This window comes from Periplaneta americana, chromosome 13 (genome assembly GCF_040183065.1).
Source record: "Periplaneta americana isolate PAMFEO1 chromosome 13, P.americana_PAMFEO1_priV1, whole genome shotgun sequence".
Lineage (NCBI taxonomy): Eukaryota > Metazoa > Arthropoda > Insecta > Blattodea > Blattidae > Periplaneta > Periplaneta americana.
Genome location: NC_091129.1, coordinates 38,563,454 through 38,583,269, shown reverse-complemented (window position 1 = coordinate 38,583,269; position 19,816 = coordinate 38,563,454). Strand labels below are relative to the sequence as shown.

General features: G+C 33.3%; 1 protein-coding gene across 2 annotated transcripts in view; it reads left to right on the top strand.

The window, feature by feature from the left end:
• LOC138711812 (alpha-tocopherol transfer protein-like) overlaps positions 1–18,503 on the top strand; it is a 131,897-nt gene extending 113,394 nt beyond the window's left edge. The window contains exons 5-7 of one of the 2 annotated variants that reach the window (XM_069843064.1): positions 903–1,013; positions 3,738–3,843; positions 18,150–18,503. In XM_069843064.1, the coding sequence (XP_069699165.1) occupies positions 903–1,013; positions 3,738–3,843; positions 18,150–18,301 (369 nt within the window). In that variant the 3' untranslated portion in view covers positions 18,302–18,503. The remainder of the gene's footprint in view (positions 1–902; positions 1,014–3,737; positions 3,844–18,149) is intronic. The other variant, XM_069843063.1, reaches the window with a different exon arrangement.
• Positions 18,504–19,816: the final 1,313 nt, after the last annotated feature.

Below are 19,816 nucleotides of genomic sequence, written 5' to 3'. Positions count from 1 at the left end.
GTGGCTGCATCACTCAATTTTATTAACTGTTTTAATTTATATTCTACTTTTAACGTTGTTTTAACTAGTTAAGACCAAGTGTTCATTTTGTTAACATGTTTTATTCGACCTGAAGATGCCAATATAATTGGCGAAAACGTTTGTCTTTAAAATATATGTAATGTTACTTTTTGGTATAACATAAATTTTAATGTATTTCTCACTGTTAAGTATTGACAGAATTAAATTCTTTTATTAATCTCATTCCCTAGTTAGGCAGGGTATTAATCATTACCTATTATGCCATCAATTTAAAATAATAATTTTCAAAATACTAGTTAATGATGATATAAATACATGAAACAACTGAGTGTGTACAAAATAAAAAAAATATATATGTATCTTCTTCATTTGAACAACTCTGATCTATCCTAAAAAATATCACCAAACTATCTGCTACTTCTTAAATATTTACAACAAACTATACATCGCTTCATATCCAAATATTTACAATAAAAACAAGTAAGTAATTTTCAATTTCTAGTGCAAGAAATATTTATTCCCTCATCAAATATTTCAAATAAATCATTTATATTAAACATATTCATTTGTTTTCTTTACGATTATTTTAGTATTTTTTTCATTTCAACACGTTTTTTTTTTCTGTCAAAATTTGGAACAATGGATCTCGTCACGTTAATGCAGTCGAATATACGAATACATTTTAGACCACGTGACAGAGCCAACACGCGCTAACATTTGCTCCTCACTAGTGCTTATACTGCTCACTGCTGTTATTGGTCCAGTAGCCCGGCCCTGTATTAAAGTATGGTGCCAAATAAATATACATTGTATACACATTTTCCTAAAAAAGAAATAGTTTGTGGTCTATGATATAACTTGTTTTAATTTTTATTTTTCAGAAAGCATTCAGTACACGGCTGAAAGCGGTCCACTTCATCAACGTACAGCCTTTTGCTGCTGTTATCGCCGACTTACTCAAATCTGTCCTGTCTTCTAAGATTGCGGCGAGGGTACGTGAATTACAACACATCTTTGACGTTTGATTTATGATTCCGGACCGTTCATTCTGCTAGGAGACTAAAAATTAAGTGTTAATAGATTTTATACGGTTTTGGACGAGGTGTATTAATCTAGAAAGCGAAATACTTGACTGACCACGCGACTCTTGTTTTGTAAATTTGGGGGGAACAAAACAACCATACAGAACAACCGGTAATATAACTGTTTTATAAATTCTAACTTTCTGATTTTTTTTACAGCAGTCTGGATGACAAAACCTTGTCAACCGAATAATAACAGGCATTTCCCATATTTATTCTGCGTTTAATTTCCTCCCGAATGTTATTTATATTTGTTACTGTTGCTTCCAGATATTTGATTTTTCCACCTCTTCGAAGGATGAATCTCCAATTTTGAAATTTTCACTTCGTACAATATTCTGGTCATGAGACAAAATCATATACTTTATAACAATTTTATTACGCTAATATTTATTATTTCAATTATTTGCACTATCTTAAAGAACTTAAGTCGATACTGATCAAACATTATTTACACTACAATGTATAGTTTTGTGCATTATCATGAAAAGTATCTTATTTGATATACTACAGCCTTGTATTTTTGTAAATGGTGCATAATTGTGTAAATAATGTTTCATTAATGTAAACCTATACACTTTTTGATAGTGTATAAATAGATGAAATAGCTTATTATAATGTACATAATGTAAACGTCTGTCAGATATTGATTACTTTCAGAAGCCGGTTGTCAGAAAGACTGCTTTTCGTCTCTAGAATATGATCTTTCTTCAGATGTTACTTTTGTAGAATATTTATTTTTAATATATCAACTTTCCTTCATTATGTTAATCATTCTTTAACCAAATTGCCTTAATTAATACCAGTACTGTAATTTTTAACTCTTAGAATTACATATAGCTAAACACATCCGCATTTTGGTCTCACTGTCTTTTCAATTGGTTATTTTACACGCTTTATTAACTGATATGATTTTCTATCGTCTGAGTGAGATGAAGGCGACAATTCCGGCGAAATGAGTACAGGGTCCAGCGCCGAAAGTTACCTAGTATTTACTCTTAAAGGGTTGAGGGGAAAACCCCGGAAAAAAACCTCAACCATGTATTTGTCCAAACCAGGATTCCCGGGCATTCCTTAGCAGCCTAAAATATAGTTACTTTAGATAACCATACCTTTCTGTAGGAGTCCCGTTCATTTGAAAATACCATATATTGAAATATATTGAAATATGAATTTGATACTGTCTTGCTCAAATTCTTTTAGTGAATCTATTTCCTTATGAGCAATCCTTTTTCATTATTTAACTTTGTTGCCTTCCTTTTTCAATATCTTATCTTACCTACCAATATATAATGATACTGTTACGTACGTTCTGCTTGTCTGTATTCTCTAACATAATATTTTATAACTGTTTTCCGTTTTTTTCTCATTAAAGGGACAAGATGGTTAGATATCTTGAAAAAGAGTGAATTTCGTTTTTTACATTAAAACAACCATCCACCCATCCATTTTATTTCATTTGTTTATTTATTTATTCTAGCAGACTTAAGACTATGAATTCTTCTCTTTCGAAGTCACATATGCCAAACACTAATAAGGATAGTAATATTATTTATAGTAAAACTAAAATAAAAAATCATTATGTAGCAGGTTCTTTTACATGTGAAAAATACATTATTTATACATAATATTTAACGTGCATTTATGGCCCTGCCGGCTACTGTGATGCAATGATACAATTTTGAATCTCTGGTGCACAGAGTTTTCAAATTACACTAAACTTTACAATTTCCAGTACCTTCAATTTCTTCCCTTTATTTCGTATACCATGTTATATATCTTCGGAAATATTAAAGCTACATTAATAATATTTGGCAAACATGTTATTTAGGCTCTTAGGAAACTTTCCTCCGTTATATGAATTTGTTATTTTGTTCCATTTGAAAAATATGTCTCCATAATTCTATAAAAGTATCACTAAAATTCATTATCTATTGAAATGTAATTCTTTATCAAAAAATATGAAAACCAATAAATGAAAATGTGTTAAAGACATTATAAGAACGTCCTTTCAGCAGTAATTTTTTTGTAAAAATTTTATATCATCTTTGAAAATGGCAGAGATTTATCAATTCAGTGAATTATTGTACTCTGTTTTTTAAATATGTGTTCCAATTTTTTTAAAATCTAATCTCGAATTTTAGTTGTTGCAGTAGTAATTCTACACAAAATTATAAAATTGTACATTAATTACGAAAAATTCAAAATTTACTTTCCCCTCCTCTTAATAATCCTATTATAAATTGTGGATTTCTACCACGTTCCTTCTAAGTAAAATTATGCACATTTCAATGTTGGAATAGAGTATTAGTCACTAAACATTCATGTTTCTTACAAAAGTTAATTTGTCTTTCTCCACTATCATTTATTGTTTGTTTTCCGACAGCCCAACCACTTCTCCATCATAATTTCCTACCCTACTCTTCAGGTCCTCAAACTATACCTAAGCACATAATTGTCATTATTATAGATCTATGTAAAGATTAAATTTTCGTCATACAAAATTTATCTATTAAGGTAACAATAGTTATTAGAGGAGAAAAATTTGATACATTTTGAGCCTCTAAGATGTTAGTCGCTTCTCTCTTTGATGTACCATTTATTTTTGTGAAACAAAACTGTCTCACGTTTCAGATACAAGTTCATGCAACTGACCTCACCGAGTTTCACAAGCAAGTCCCAAAGGAGAGTCTTCCTACAGAAATGGGAGGATGCGGAGGCTCTATTAATGACAACTGGAGTAAGATTGTCATACTCTCAAATTCACATACCCTGTGTCTGTCACCCAATCTTAACACTCTTTCATTTATAATTTTCGTTGACATCATTTATTCTCAAAAATAATGTGAAACGGTAGGCTATAAATTAATTTTATCAGAAGCTTTCTTGTTAAGCGAACTTCAGACATTAAATCAAACAAGGAACTCGGACATGTAATGTTGGCACGTCACTGTAAAGTTGAAAGTAAAGAAGGTGAAGATGTGATCGTAATGGTGATAATGATAAAGATGAAGCATATATTTTTATTTGAATCGGTTATTTTAAGAAGCTTTTCAACTGGTATGGTTATATAGCAGTCTGAACGACAAGACGGTGATAATGCAAGCGAAATGAATCTATTGTCCAACACCGAAGGTATGCATATGCTCTTATTGGGTTGAGGGAAAACCCAGGAAAAAATCTAACCCAAGTAAATTAGCACAACCAGGTATTGAATCCGTACCTATTCGTTTCACGGGTAGACATACTAACCGTTACTCCACAGAATTGGACATGAAGCATATTAAAATACCGATATTTATTAATCATTTTCGTTCTCTATGTATTCTCATAATCCTCCAATATTCTTGAACCTCTCAATATCTATTGTATACAGTACATAGTCTTAATAGTATTATTCACTTGAAAATAATCTATGCTTGAAAACATAGACCACTATAGAAGTCATAAAATTCCTTTGACCTAAATTTGATAAACGGTAGAAATGGGATGCTCACATTCTCCAAGACTCTCTTTAAAAAGAAATAACTTTTTTCTGCCCTCATATGAGGACTGTTTATTTTTTTAGTCAGATATCAAATTAATTAATTAATTCACTCATAGTGTCCTGCCCAAGGCCAGTCTTTCACTGCAAACCCAACATTCTCCAGTCTTTCCTATTTTCTGCCTTCCTCTTAGTTTCCGCACATGATCCATATATTTTTATATAATCTGTTATTCTGTATTTCATATCTTCTTCTGCTGCAAATTTCGGACTCATTTCGCTGACATTATCATATTCATTTCATTTAGACGTTAGATAAACTTAACATTTGCTAATCATAATATACACCAATTAAGAAAACCTGTACTGTTTTTTCCGAGGTTTTCCCCAACCATAAGGCGAATGTCATGTAATCTATGGCGAATCCTCGACCTCATCTGGCCAAATACCATTCGCTATTACCAAACTCATCGAAGCTAAATAAACCAGTAGGCTACTTAAAACAGCGTCGTTAATTAACAAACAACTAAAAATGAAATGAAATATAATAATAATAATAATAATAATAATAAAACTTGCTTCAATATAGATTAAGTAAAACAGTGAAGTATCATCTTTATTTAGGTACAAGATATTATAATACGTGAAGCGGTTACTCACTATATCAGTGTTTTATTGAAATCTTTAATAAGTTCAGAAATTCCAAAAAATTATAATGTCTCCTTTTATTATTTCCTTTCTGTTGAACAGAATTAACAACAAACTTTCACAAAAGTAGCTAACAAGAATATCTTGAATTTGAACAATTATTAATCAGTTAAAAATCAGGTCATTAAGACTTGGTTTATCTCATCCAACAACACCCTTTTACATATCCATTAAAACTCTCTCAACCCAACATAACCCATGCCACAATAACTCCAGACTTTCGGTGTAGCCTTATTACTAGACTTCGTCGAATTGCCACTAGAATCATAAGGTTTACTACGCACGCGTTATAGATTGTATGAGACGGGGACGTGCAACGGATGGAGTATGCCTCTGATGTAAACACTGAACATTATACTGCGGTTACAATAAAACCTGTATCCTGCATTCAAGAAATATAATGAATGATCATTGAAGTAGGAAATGTCTGAACATGTAAATACGCAATTATTTTGTAGTGAGATATATTAACTCTTAAAATTTAATGTAATATACTCACATCATCCTTGAATATGTGCATTGCAGTGAAGATTTACGTACATTCTGAGCGACTGCAAAGTGAACCTCCTCCGATGGTCACTCAAACAGCTTTTATATTGGGAAAATGTACGTTCAACATCACACGATGTAATAGGTGCATATTTGAAGAACGGAAAGTCACTACTTTTTAGTACACCAACTTCAGACGACTTGTCGTGACCTGATAGTACATCATTTATAATAAGAAGTTGTGAATAGGCAGAATTTTTAGCAATGATGTTTCTCAACTTACATTTCACTTTTTCTGAAATGAGTGAATTGTTATTTTGAATAACGGTCTGTGATACTTTATCCACTATATTAAGGGCGTCTGAGTGTTGTAGTTTAGACGATTCTAACAGGACGATGCTTTTGGACACGATTTTAAAATTAGAACCAATGAACAGAATGTCTTCCAATAGCTGTTCCGAAGGCAATGATTTTACAGCTGCTACAGCAGAACTGTCTGTGCTATCCAATGCATCAATTACCTCCATTATTTTGCCGTAATATTCTGCATAATAATTAACAGCATCCAAACACGTTTTCCAACGGGTCAAGACTGGCTGCGGGGGTAAGGGTATTCCAGGGGTAATTGTTTGGAACAGCAACACTGTCATTGTAGTATGTTTGATTGAATTCTTGTCTGCACTGAACAAATGTTAAGCTTTGACTATTCCAACCACAGTAATGCAAAAACAAGTGCTTACATAGATATACATTAGCTGTAGCTGATTTATCCATTTGGACCGGTCATATCTCTTAACATGAACTGCTTATACTACGAGACCGGGAGGTCGCTCGCCTCCTCTATACTACCGTACATCGGCAACCTGATTGCATGCTGCGTGTGGCAATTCAACAAAGTCAACTTATTACATACCGAGACAGCCCAAACCCAGCTGATCTCTCCAGCTCAACTGATCCTCTCGTTTTAACCATTCGTATCAGGGCAGATCTCCAACAGGCCTCGCGATCCGACCGTGCTCCACACGACGATCTCCCTCCCCTCCACCATCCAGGTGGGAGGCCGAAGCGATCGACGCATGTGTACACAAATAGTAAAAAACTGATACATCGGAAGTCGTTTTGTAAACATTCATATTCAGGAAAGATACCCAAATTTATATTTTGCCAGATTACAATATAAACCATCCAAACATACCGTTACATCCCCCCTTCCCCGCAAACAAGACATGGAGGAAGAGAATAAAGAAAAAGAGAAGAGAAAAAACCTAAATAAAACAATGAAAAAAAGGAAAGGAGGAAAATAGGAAAGACTAAGGAAGGAGTACATTTCACTAACGACGACCCTTGAAAAAAACCATAATAATAGGTTCAAAACAATATGCCCGACTCAAACATCAAAGATGTATCGATGTAAATATAATGGATATAAGTGAGCGAAAGAAATGGTAATATTGATCGTAGGAAATGAAATATGTGTATCGATTCAGATCTAATGACACTAACAAGACGACACTTGTCCATAATAAAGCAACAGCTTTTTTATTTTTTTATTTTATTTTATTTTATTTATTTTTTTTTTTTTGTGTCTTGCACGTTTCCAACTTTTAGAAACGATGCAAATTTATTTACGACGTGCCAGGCATATGACAAATTGAGTAATAAAACAATAGTGTCTCAAGGTAAAGAAAGATAACGAGTAGTTAAAGGGACATAAAAAGGAAAGAAAAAATAATAGAAAAAAAACCAAAAGGTAAGTGAAGACAAACATACAATGCAGACTTAATCTTCAGGCAGAATGAATAATCCATTTCAATATAATACATATATAAAAGGAAATTAACTAAATTTTTATAAAATAAATCATGCCTCATAGGTTTAAAATTATATAATGAATTATATTACAAATGGGCTGTATTGTAATAATAAAATATAATAACAATTTGCTTAATTTATAAGATTTAATATATAATTATATACTATGAATCACATTAAATATAATATGCATCAAATGTATCTAAAAATGACAATGCCTAAAAAATATTGACAAATTAAATAAATAAGATTATAAAAGGTGTTTTTATGCGCCACTACTAGAATCATCACAAGATATTAGTAAAACAATGTAATCAAATACCAATACAATTTCCAACTATGTTAATGACATAAAGGTCCAACTACATAAATTATTAATCCAAGTAGTTAATATACTATGTAACAAATAATAAATTAATGAAATATATCAGTCAATATAAAACAATGTATTAATAGAAAATACCAAAGCTGAAACAGAAAAGATAAGATAAGAAAAATTAACAAGATTTTATTTGAGACGCATGTGTTCGAATTTGGTTTTCAGATGCAAGATCTTGAAGAACAACTGAAACAGGCGTCGTTAATCTCTGCGCAACGTAAAGACCTTTGTATCGAGGTGCCAATATACTTGGAAAATTCTTTATGGCGTTACTTTGTACATAATTTTCCAACATAACTTGACTTCCACTTGAAAGGGTACAGAACGCCGGGTAACGGATTATAATACTTACGCAACTTATTATGTGCCAATTGAAGATTTCGTTTGACTCGTGTCCAATTTTGCTTGGCTTGCTGTGGATCAGCATTATCAGGTAAAATATCTGTAATAGACCAAAGATTCGATAGGTGATTGTTAGGCTGAAATGAAAAAAAAAACAATGAAAATGGAGTACTACTAGTAGATTTATGCTTTGCTGTATTCAACGCAAATTGTATCCAGTGAAGATTGGAGTCCCAACGAGAGTGCTCATCAGCATGATAAGCTATTAAGGCATTCTTGAGATTGCTATTATAGCGTTCGCAAATATTTGGTGTGGGATAATGAGGTGTTAGTCTCGCATGCTTAATTCCTAGAGAAAAAAGGAATCGCTTAAATTCTTGTGAGATGAAATAAAAAGCATTATCTGAGACTAAGACTCGAGGAACACCTGTAAAAGCAAACAGATTTTTGAGACAATTAATTGATATTGTTGATGTTGCATTACGAACAGGAAATGACCAAGAAAATTTTGTAAATGCATCCACAACTACAAAAATATATGTATTACCATTAGATATACGTGGAAATTTACAAAGATAATCAATATCAATTTTTTCCATTGGTGCTGATGCAACATCACTAGATAATAATCCATAATGTTGAAATTGTGCTGGTTTGGAAATTTTACACATGGCACAGTTCGCTACACGTACCGCTATGTCCTTAGCTAATCCAGGCCATGTAAAGGTTTGTGAAATTTAATGATATTGTAACTTTTATTTCAAAACAAGGCTGTAACTTTTATTCAAAACATTCTATAATTGAATGTAAACACTCCCGTCAACAATGGGATTTCTACTCCACACAGGAACACAGTATTCGTTATTGCACTCCACAGACGACAATGACAATTTATTTGGATTATTGAGAACAACAATGTACTGCTAATCTGAACTAATGTTCACAAAGCACTATTTATAACACAAAATTGGCAGTTCTCAGTTCACAGTTCGTTTGCCTTGGCTAGTTCTTCTAGCTCAGTCACTCGAGTTCACAGTATCTCGAACCCCAGACCTTCCGAGACAGTCCACTGAACTTCGAACTCAGGTCCCCCAACTGCGGTCCACTGCACTCACACAGCTGCGGACAATCTCACACAAGTCGAACTCCGGTCTCGAAGCTGGCTTCACTGCTCCACTGACTGGCTTTCTGTCCAAAAACTAGCGACGAATGCAACTGACTAACTCAAGTTCACTCTCGTGTCGTATTTATAACTAAACCATAGTTTCGGGAAAGTACGATGTTGGAAATTTCTACGGATGTCCAGAAGATGGCACCTCCCGAATTCTCTGGATTTCTTCCCTCTCTGCCGCGGTCGCCGTCTCTCCTCTCCTCTCTACGCCACAGCACATGCCCCAGGAAGCAGATGCGCGCGCAACTTCATTTGCCCCGCCGTGCCACGGCCGACCTTGCCCTCCTTCTGCCGGTCGTGAGATCGTTTCCCGGCTGTCACAATACGTTTTAAAACGTCCTAAATGACCTCCCATCTCAGACACATGATAGAAGGAAAAAACAGCAGGTACCAATGCATGAGGCAATACTATTTTATATTTATTACCACATTGACCACGCTTAACCAAAATTTCCCCTTTCAGTTTATAAACAGGAATTATTTCTCCAATCTTAATTCTAGCAATCATATCTCGAAGAATGGAATCAGCTTGTTGATGAGAGCCTATATCTGTAAAAAATAAAAACGGAAACAACTGCACATTGTGAAACATCTTCTTGATGTGTAGTCACTACACATCAAGAAGATGTTTCACAATGTGCAGTGGAATTATCTTGAGGAATGTGAAACATTCGACAAAGCGCATCAACAACATTATTATCAGCACCTCAAATATGACGGACCGTATATTTGTAGGTAGATAACTTAATTGCCCACCTTTCTAAACGAACTGTATGCTTAGTATCCGATAAACAGTATGATAACGCATTGTTATCAGTTTGTAATTCAAAGGGTTTATGATCTAAATAAATATGAAATTTATCGAAAGCCAACAAAACTGCTAGTGCTTCTTTCTCAAAGATAGTATATCGTAATTCAGCGTCTGTTAATCGCCGAGAAACATAATAAACAGGCCTACACTAATATAAAAAAATAATAAATGGTAGTAAATATTATTGTTAGTAATGTTAAACTCTTATTATGTATATAATGTCCCTCATACTCCTGCAATAATACAGCTGCTATAGCTGAGGACGAACTATCTGTCTGTATAATAAATTATTTCTTAAAATCTGGAATGGCTAATACAGGTGGAGTTGATATAGCCGATTTCAATGTATCAAATGCCTTTTGTTGTTCTGTCGTCCAATGAAAAGGTACATTATTTTTCCGACGAAGTCTATTTAATGGTTCAGCCAATTGAGCATAGTTTGGGATGAATTTAGAAAAAAAATTCACCGCCCCAATAAATCTCGCTATGCCTTTTACATCTCTTGGTATAGGATAATCCCGTATTACTTGAGTTCTATCTGGATCTATTTGAATGCCGTAAGGAGACAAAATATGTCCAAGAAAAGACACTGTAGGTGTTGCATGCTTAACTTTAGCCGTATTAACCGTCAATCCTGCATCAACCAAACGTTCAAAAACTAGATGTAAATGTTCGACATGAGATTCAAAATCAGGACTATAAATAAGTAAATCATCACTGTATGTGAACAAGAACTTAAATTTGACATCTGAAAATATGTTATTCATCAACTTTGCTAATATGCCAGAGCCGGTAGCTAAACCAAAAGGTAATCTATTAAATTCATACATATCATTTTCAGTAATGAAAGCTGTAAGATGCTTAGTTTCTTCAGACAATGGAATTTGAAAGCAAGCTGAATTTAAATCTAATGATGTGAAATACTTTGCTCCCTGAAAATGATAGAAACAAGTATTAATATTAGGCATGGGTTGTTGATCAACTAGAATTTTAGAATTCAATTTACGGTAATCAATAATAGGTCTGTATTCCCCATTAGGATCATCTACCAAAAAAAAAAAAAAAACAGGAGAAGCTATTACACCAGTCTGTAGCATATTATCTATTATCGTCTGTAAAGCAAGATTTGTATGTGGAGAAAGAAGATAAGGTGTAGTTTTTACGAGGACATTGTTAACTAAACGGATAGTATGTTGTACCGTAGTTGAACCCAATTGATCTATTAAAACATGAGGAAATTGCTGAATAAAATTTTGAAAAACTATTTTTTTTGTTCTGAAGTTAAATGAGTCAATTCAGCAAACATAATTACAGGTGAATTATCGAGATTTACTGAAGGTGAATCAAGCGTAATATGTTGTTGACCACGACAAAATGATAATTTATTACTCGGATGAAATCTGAAGTTAAATTGCCTATTAGTTACATCCAAAATCATTTGTGTTCTTATGAAAAAGGGTAAGCCAAGAATACAAGGAGATTTCAAACTCTGCACTACGTGAAACCGTACAGGCCAAGAATATCTACCAATACGAAGAGGCACAGTAACGATGCCTATTATTGTAATAGGCAGAGGTCTGCATCGGACGTTTTCGCTCAAGTGCCAAGTAGTTCATAGCATAATCCGATAGGTAGCGCACATGCATGATGGGTAAAATTGTCGCGAGCGATAAATCCTCGAACGGTGTAAGCCGAGCGTTAGACATTCGTTCTTGTTACAGTGATGAACTGTGTAGTAAATCATAGATGTTTATCATTTCAAAACTTTGCAGTGTTTAACTAACCTCTCCATAGTACAACTACAAAACTTGCTTTAAAATGTAATATAAATGTTGTAGGTAAATGTTTTTCTTTTTTCCCCACACAGGAGTGATTTTGTTTTTGCCATATCTATAGATGTTATTGGATGTAAATAAACTGAGAACACAATCACGATAATGCAAGATATGTATCAAGTTTTCTAATAATAATAATAATAATAATAATAATAATAATAATAATACCTAATAATTAGTGTATCAATCTTTGCGTCTGTAACAGTTGTGCAGCAGGATTATTCGTTTTATTATATTTTCTGTGACGTTATCTCTGTACTAATATTGTTATTAATTTACTGCTATATAATAATATTCTGTAAAACGTTTCTACATTGTCGCAGTATATAGGCGGAACACTATATATGGACTTATAATATTATGTATGTGGAAAATCAAATATTGAATAATTGAGCCGTTCAGAGCAGAAGTGGTGTAAGTCATAAATGGGTAATGAGGATTAAAGTAAACATTCTATAAAATAGAGCACAAAGTAGCAATTAATATTCAATTTACTTAAACTATAAGTAGTCAGTGAATAGCACGAAGAACATATTAATTGCTACTTTGCGCTGTATTTTACAGAAATTTTACTTTACACCTCATTACCCAATTTTGATTTACACCACTTCTGCTCTACACGGGTCAATTATTAATTAGTAATAATAACTGTATATCGAAGTTTTTCATACTATTTTATTTATAACTTCATGTTACTGTTTTGGTACGTTCCATTAGACGTTTGTCATAAACGCAGAAAATAAAGCCTTATTTTTACTGCGTCAGCAAAACATATGTGTATCTTAATCTGTCGCCCTCCATATAAGAAAAGACATGTCGGCGAGATGACCTTGAACTGTGCTTCTATTTATTACGAGCGTATCACGAAAGATCTTATTTCGCTCGAGCGTGCGACATTCGACCGAGTTCAAGCGAGCGATTTAACTCCAATGCAGCACTTTGGTAATGGGATTGCCTACTGCAGTAACAGCTGGAGGAAATATAGGGGTTAATTTGATCTTATATTTCAAAGCTAACTGATCAAATATTTCTTGTGAGATAAAATTGTTACATGCACCTGTACCAAACAGTGCGCAAATTCTATTTTTAAATATAGACACACTTCGTGTTAATGGAGAAATATTAAGGGCCTGCATATCAGTTGAGCCAGTTTTTTTTAGAAAGTTGTAATAGTCATGGGATAGCATTATTATAATGTCTACTATTAGAGACAACTGATTGGGGACAATTACGAATTAAATGTTGGGTAGAACCACATCTGTAACATCGACGAATAACGACATTATTTTTATTTGATGGTTCGTGAATCATTTGATTACCAACAGTAGAACTATATTGATTTCTATACACAGGTCTTTGAAATTGTGATCTATAGGTTTGCACTTAAGGTCGAAAAGGCATATTTCGTATAAAGAATTATCTTTGTACTTTAGTATTTTGTATTGGAACTGTTGAAGCTGATGACATATGAGATTCACACAGAAATTCCAACAAGGTATTAGTATTCATTATTCATAGTATTTTGTACTTCCGCCAAGTTATCTGAATACTGAATGGTCTTAACACTCAAAATAAGATTATCAAGTTCTGTAAAATTTGTAGGGAGGATTGCATTGGTATTGCTAATTATGTAGTTACATTTAATCTAGTAATGATTTCACTTACAATTTGTGTTTCAGATTTTGGAATGCGAAACATTTTATGACATACTTTAATATCTGTTACAAAAAAGGAAAAACTATCATTGTGATTTTGTGATAGAGAAGCCATATTAACTGGTAATTGTTGCAAAGATGCTGGAAGAAAATAATTTAATATATCTGCATGAAATTCATCTAGATTTAAACTATGTAAAATAGCATAATCAACTCGTACTCCCAATTTATCTGTAGTGTATAAACTAAGAATTTGATATGTATGCATGGGCGATAAATTCCAAATTTGAACTTTTGTAATAATTGCCATCAGTATCTTCAAAAAATCCAAAATATTACAAAATGTACCACCAGAAAAGGGAATCTTATTGACAAATAATTGGTGCAAGGGACTATCAATTGATTTATATTGTAATCGATCATCAGAGACTTTGCTGTTTACAGCATTAATGGGTAATTGTGAAGTAGATAATGAGGTCTCTTGCAATAATCTATCCTTCACTTTACCTACTGAGGACGAATTTTGAAATGATAACTTGTCCAACAACACATCTGAAACAAGAGGAAAATCTTGTTTTGTTTCAGAACAAGATTGTTCGACCACACACCAATTTATCTTAAGAACTTTAACATTTGTTCAAGATCTAAATAATTTTCTGAGACTGAACCTGGGTATAATAATAGTTGTAAATAGAATCTGGTATTATAGTGTCTAATACATGCTTTAATACGATAAATTTGCTTCTCATTATCTTGATTAATTTCTGTTTCTCTTGATAATAATTCAGTTATATTATTAAGAAAGGGATCAATTTTGAAACATGGATGGTGTATATATGTTGTCAAAAATATTTAATGTGTTCCTTCAGATGTGCAAGAATGTTCTTCCAAAAGCTTGAACAATTTGTTCCACTGAGTAAGTATTCAAGTCCAATGAAAATGAATCAATAGGGATTCTGAACAAAATTTCCCATATAAGTTCTTCTTTTCGTAATGCACGTAAGGTTGCAAGAGGCATCTTGCATAATATACAAATCAACAAATAGTAAGAAGTTAACATTTCAACAAAATAAAAAAATGCATTACAAATAATACGAAATAAACTCTGTACGATCTGCTACCAATGAAGCAGTAACTCAATATATCAGTGTTTTGATTGAAATCTTTAATAAGTTCAGAAAATCTAAAAAATGTATAATGTCTCCTTTTATTATTTCCTTTCTGTTAAACAGAATTAACAATAAAATTAAAAAAAACAACTAACAAGAATATCTTGAATTTGAACAATTACTAATCAGTTAAAAATCAGGTCATTTAGACTTGGTTTATCTCATCCAACAACACGCTTTTACATATCTATTAAAACTCTCTCAACCCAGCATAACCCATGCCACAATAACAACCTCCAGACTTTCGGTGTAACCTTATTACATACCAAAGTCAACCCAAACCCAGTTTATCTCTCAGCTCAACTGTTCCTCCCGTCTTAACCATCCGTATCAGGGCAGATCTCCAACAGGCCTCGCGATCCGACCGTGCTCCACACGACGATCTCCCTCCCCTCCACTATCCAGGTGGGGGCCGAAGGCGATCGACGCATGCGCACACAAATAGTAAAAAACTGATGCACCGGAAGTCATTTTGTAAACATACATATTCAGGAAAGATACCCAAATTTACATTCTGCCGGATTGCAATGTAAACCATCCAAACATACCGTTACATACGTCACCTACCTCAAATAATATAAGCACAATTTCTCTAGGAAATTCAATAGTTGCTTAAATAAAAACATTCTATTTTTGGAATTACTTGTTTATTTTAATTGTAATGATATTGTATTATTCTAATTATTATAAATAAACTAAGATTAGTAAACAATGCACTCTGTCTTACTTACGGCAATACCAAAAGGTACTGTTGTGCCTATCGAGAATAATAATTATTACATTACATATATTAAAATAAACATACTAAGGAGTACAAATAAAAAGCTAATTAAATCCTAAAGTCTTGGAAGTTCACCGTTGTGGACAAGCGGTTAGCACGTCTGACCGCTGGAGAAGCGGACTCGGTACAAATCTTGCTTGCACAAGTTACCTACTTGAGGTTTTTGCCGAGGTTCCCCTCAATTGGTTGTTTCAATGAATTGAACAATAATTTGTGGATAACTTTCAGCGTTGCACCTCGGATTCATTTCTTTCATCATCATCTTCATTTCTCTCCTATAATTAAGGTTTTCTCCAAAATTGGATCCGTGGGTATGTGGTCATTCGTTGTTGATGGTAGTACTACGCACAATGAGCTGGTCTCTGGACTCACGGTAACTCGTGGGACTGACTGGGGTTGAGGGGTCGCGCTGGGACCTACTCGGAAATGTAAAAGGGATTAGGTAGACTGTTGCTACAGCTAAGCCGAGCCGAGCGGAGTGGGAAGTATTAATCGTGCAAAAATATGCAGTCTTGAGTTTGTAGTATTGTGTGAATATTTCATATACATATTGTTTACCTAGGCCTATGTGATTTTGTTATAAATATATTAAATACATTGTTGCAATTTTTGCACAAACATCCTCTGATGTTAGCTATGTTAATATTATATGAATTACTCATATTAAATATTTCACCGTTACAAGTCATTTTTAAGGAAACATGCTGTGGAAAATGGGTCAACGAGATGAGTAGATATTTTAGCGTACAATGCTGACACTAAACAGGGCATCATTGTGGACCTCACGATACGTTTTGAAGTAGACTGTCATCAGTCAGCCGAGGTCCACCTTGAGAAGAAGTCGATCTATGAGCCTATAGTCAGCTATTTCAAGCTGAAATATGCCTTAATTCACGTTGAGTTATTCGGCTTGTTCATAGGTGCTCGAGAGACTATAGCAGTTTTTTTCGAAGAATTTCGACGGCAGTTTGCTCTGACAACATCTCTGAGGGATAACATTGTGATAATTGTGTTAAAAAAGTCCTGCCAAATCCTAATTAATCACATGGTGCCACATTAATAGCAATTGTAATTTTTAAGCCCTTTTCTTTGTTTCCCTTTTTTTAAAAACTTAATAACTATGTTTACATATGTATAATAATTCTTTTGAGGATATACTGAGTCCGTAAGGGCTACCCTCAATGGGGGGGGCAGTTTAATATTATTATTATTTTTAAATTGATTACTTCACAAATTTAATTCAATTTTACTAATCACTAAATTTTATAGTATGATTCTTCTTTTCATTTATATTATTGTAGTTTTATTATGATGTTTATGTTTATTTATTTTATTATATTTGTATTTCTGATGGTGTGATGGCCTTAACTTCACCAGAATAAATAAATAATAGGCTAAATAAATAAATAAATAAATAAATAAATAAATAAATAAATAAATAAATAAATAAATAAATAAATAAATAAATAAATAAAATGTTCTACAATACTTTCCTTCTCTGAACACGTAAGTACGAATGATTGTATCTCTATCTCGCCAAAAATACGTTAGAAAACTAATAGGCATACTGCTCTCGTAAATTGGGCGAATGTTTTCAGTATGATTGTACTTCCTTCCAGACTGGCGATGTCACTGTTCCCTCCCACTCCAGTACCGCGCTAGACTAGTCGGAACCGCATTCCTCTCAGCCCTAAACTCCTCAGAGGATGACAGTACAGTGGACCCAGTAGAGCGGACTGCGTGAGAGGGCAGTCCATCCTTGTTCTCATCTTAAGGGGGACTAATAGACGAGATAGGGGCTTGGAAATGTAAACAAATATGAGAATAACTAAACTATTATTTCCACAGAATTAACATATTGTTAAAATTTCCGTCCTATTACAGCTACTACCAGTATCATCACCACCAGCACCACCACCAACACCACCAAAATCACTAAAAAGTGGTTGCACAGAGAAAATCGATTGAAACGTGGTCAGCAAACGTTTTGATCCATCCTCCAGACAAGAGTTAAGAAGACGTCAGATTTTGAATATAATATAAATCTGTCGTCGATTCGCAAACAACACTTCATAACAAAGTGTTGGAAAATCGCAAAAAATCTTAAACGACTTAACAAATGAAAATATTCATGGATCCTGAATATATGTATCCACAGTGATCTAATTAGAAAGAAATATATGAACATTTAAATTTATAATCTTAGTTACACTTTTTCCGATTTTCCAACACTTGGTGATTTTTGAAATGTCCTCTTTTGCAAATCGACGACAGAAATAATGAATTCAAACTAACTCTCGTGACTTCTTTATCTGAAGGCTGCGTAACAACTGTACGCCACGATGTACTCATGCAATTAATATTATTTTTAAAAATTCTTGCTATTAAATCTAACCTGATATTGTTTCAGACGTATGGCTGAAGAAACTCGAAACTTACCAAGACTGGTTCCTGCAACACGAAAACGTGAAGTCTGATGAGAAGAAGCGCTTAGGAGGAAATGCTACCAGTAGTGACTTGTTTGGGATCGAGGGCTCATTTAGGAAACTGAACGTTGACTAATGGACGGGGACCGTGTGACTATGGATATGTTATTCCGGTGACGAAAAAGAAGACAACATTGGTGGGTTTATGTAACCTGGAAAGGAAATAAGTAGAGGACAAAATTGGATGAATAAGAGATCACAGATAGTTAACAGTAGTAAAATTTTGGTAATATTAAATTCTGTTCTCTATTAATATATTGTAGTTTGCACAGTAATAATATTAGACATTATTCTACATTTAAAACAAATAAATAATAAATAAATAAATAAATAAATAAATAAATAAATAAATAAATAAATAATTTATTCATATACTTGGTGAAAGGAATACAACCGCTTTAATTTTAAGTACAATATCTTTAGGTTGTAATTAACCAAAATGACAAATATCATTTTGGTGTTTAAATAACTATTTAGCCGAAAAAAATTTGTCTGAAGTTTGACTCACATTATAATAAACCTTTTGGGAATTGAGACGTATGAGTGGTTGAGTTGCGAGCAAGCCCTGGTAGCGTACGCACGCGATTGAACTGTGTGAGTAGTGAGTGTTTCAGTCTCATAAGTGACATAATATTATAATAGTGACTTTTGTTAGAGTTAGAAACGGTGATTATTTTTGTTAACTGTTTCTGGACAAGTTTTGAGCGTATATCCCTTTGATTAGACTCCTGATATTTATTTTGATAAGAATTATGATGATAGAAAGGAAACAAACACTTGTGATATCCTTCACCGAGCAAGATATTCCTAGACCAGAACCATACTTACACGAATGGATTTATGAAGATCTCCGGCTAATGGAAGAACAACTACAGATGATTCAACTCAATGGAGTGACACGGCAAGTCTTGATTAAATGTATTTAAACTGAAATTGTCGAAGAAATATTAGAAAGAACCAAAGGTGAGTTGTCGTTCACATTTTCTAATGGACAGAGAACCAAAGTTAAAATAGAGAAAACAGGACCTGGCATTAAATCCGTCAAAATTTATAACCTACCTCCGGAACTTTCTAATACTAATATCAGTATTTTTCTAGAAAAATATGGATCGGTTTATTCAGATGATTCATTGGGACAGGCTTTTAGATATAAGATTAAGAATGGAGTGCTTACAGTTAAAATGAGTCTGTAAACGCATATCCCTTCATATATTGATGTTTGTGGATTTAAAGCCTTGGTAAGTTATGAAAATCAACCTACTACTAGTTCATACTGTCATTAAACTGGCCATTTGAGAAACAATTGTCCTAACAAAAAAGACCTTGCGAATATGATTTCTCGTATTAAAAAGATCAACCTGCTTGGTCTAAGTTGGTAGCTGGGACGCTGCCGGCGAGGCGGTCTGAGCTATTCCATCTCAAATCGACCGAAATATAGAGAAAATTGACCTTACAATTTCTAAATACAATAAAACTTTTTTTGTACGTAGAGAACTGTGATATAATGCTTTGTGCAAAGTTTGTGGCATCAGAACTTCATAGTGTTTAAATTAAAAATATTTAAATTTATCGCATTTTCATAAAATTTAAA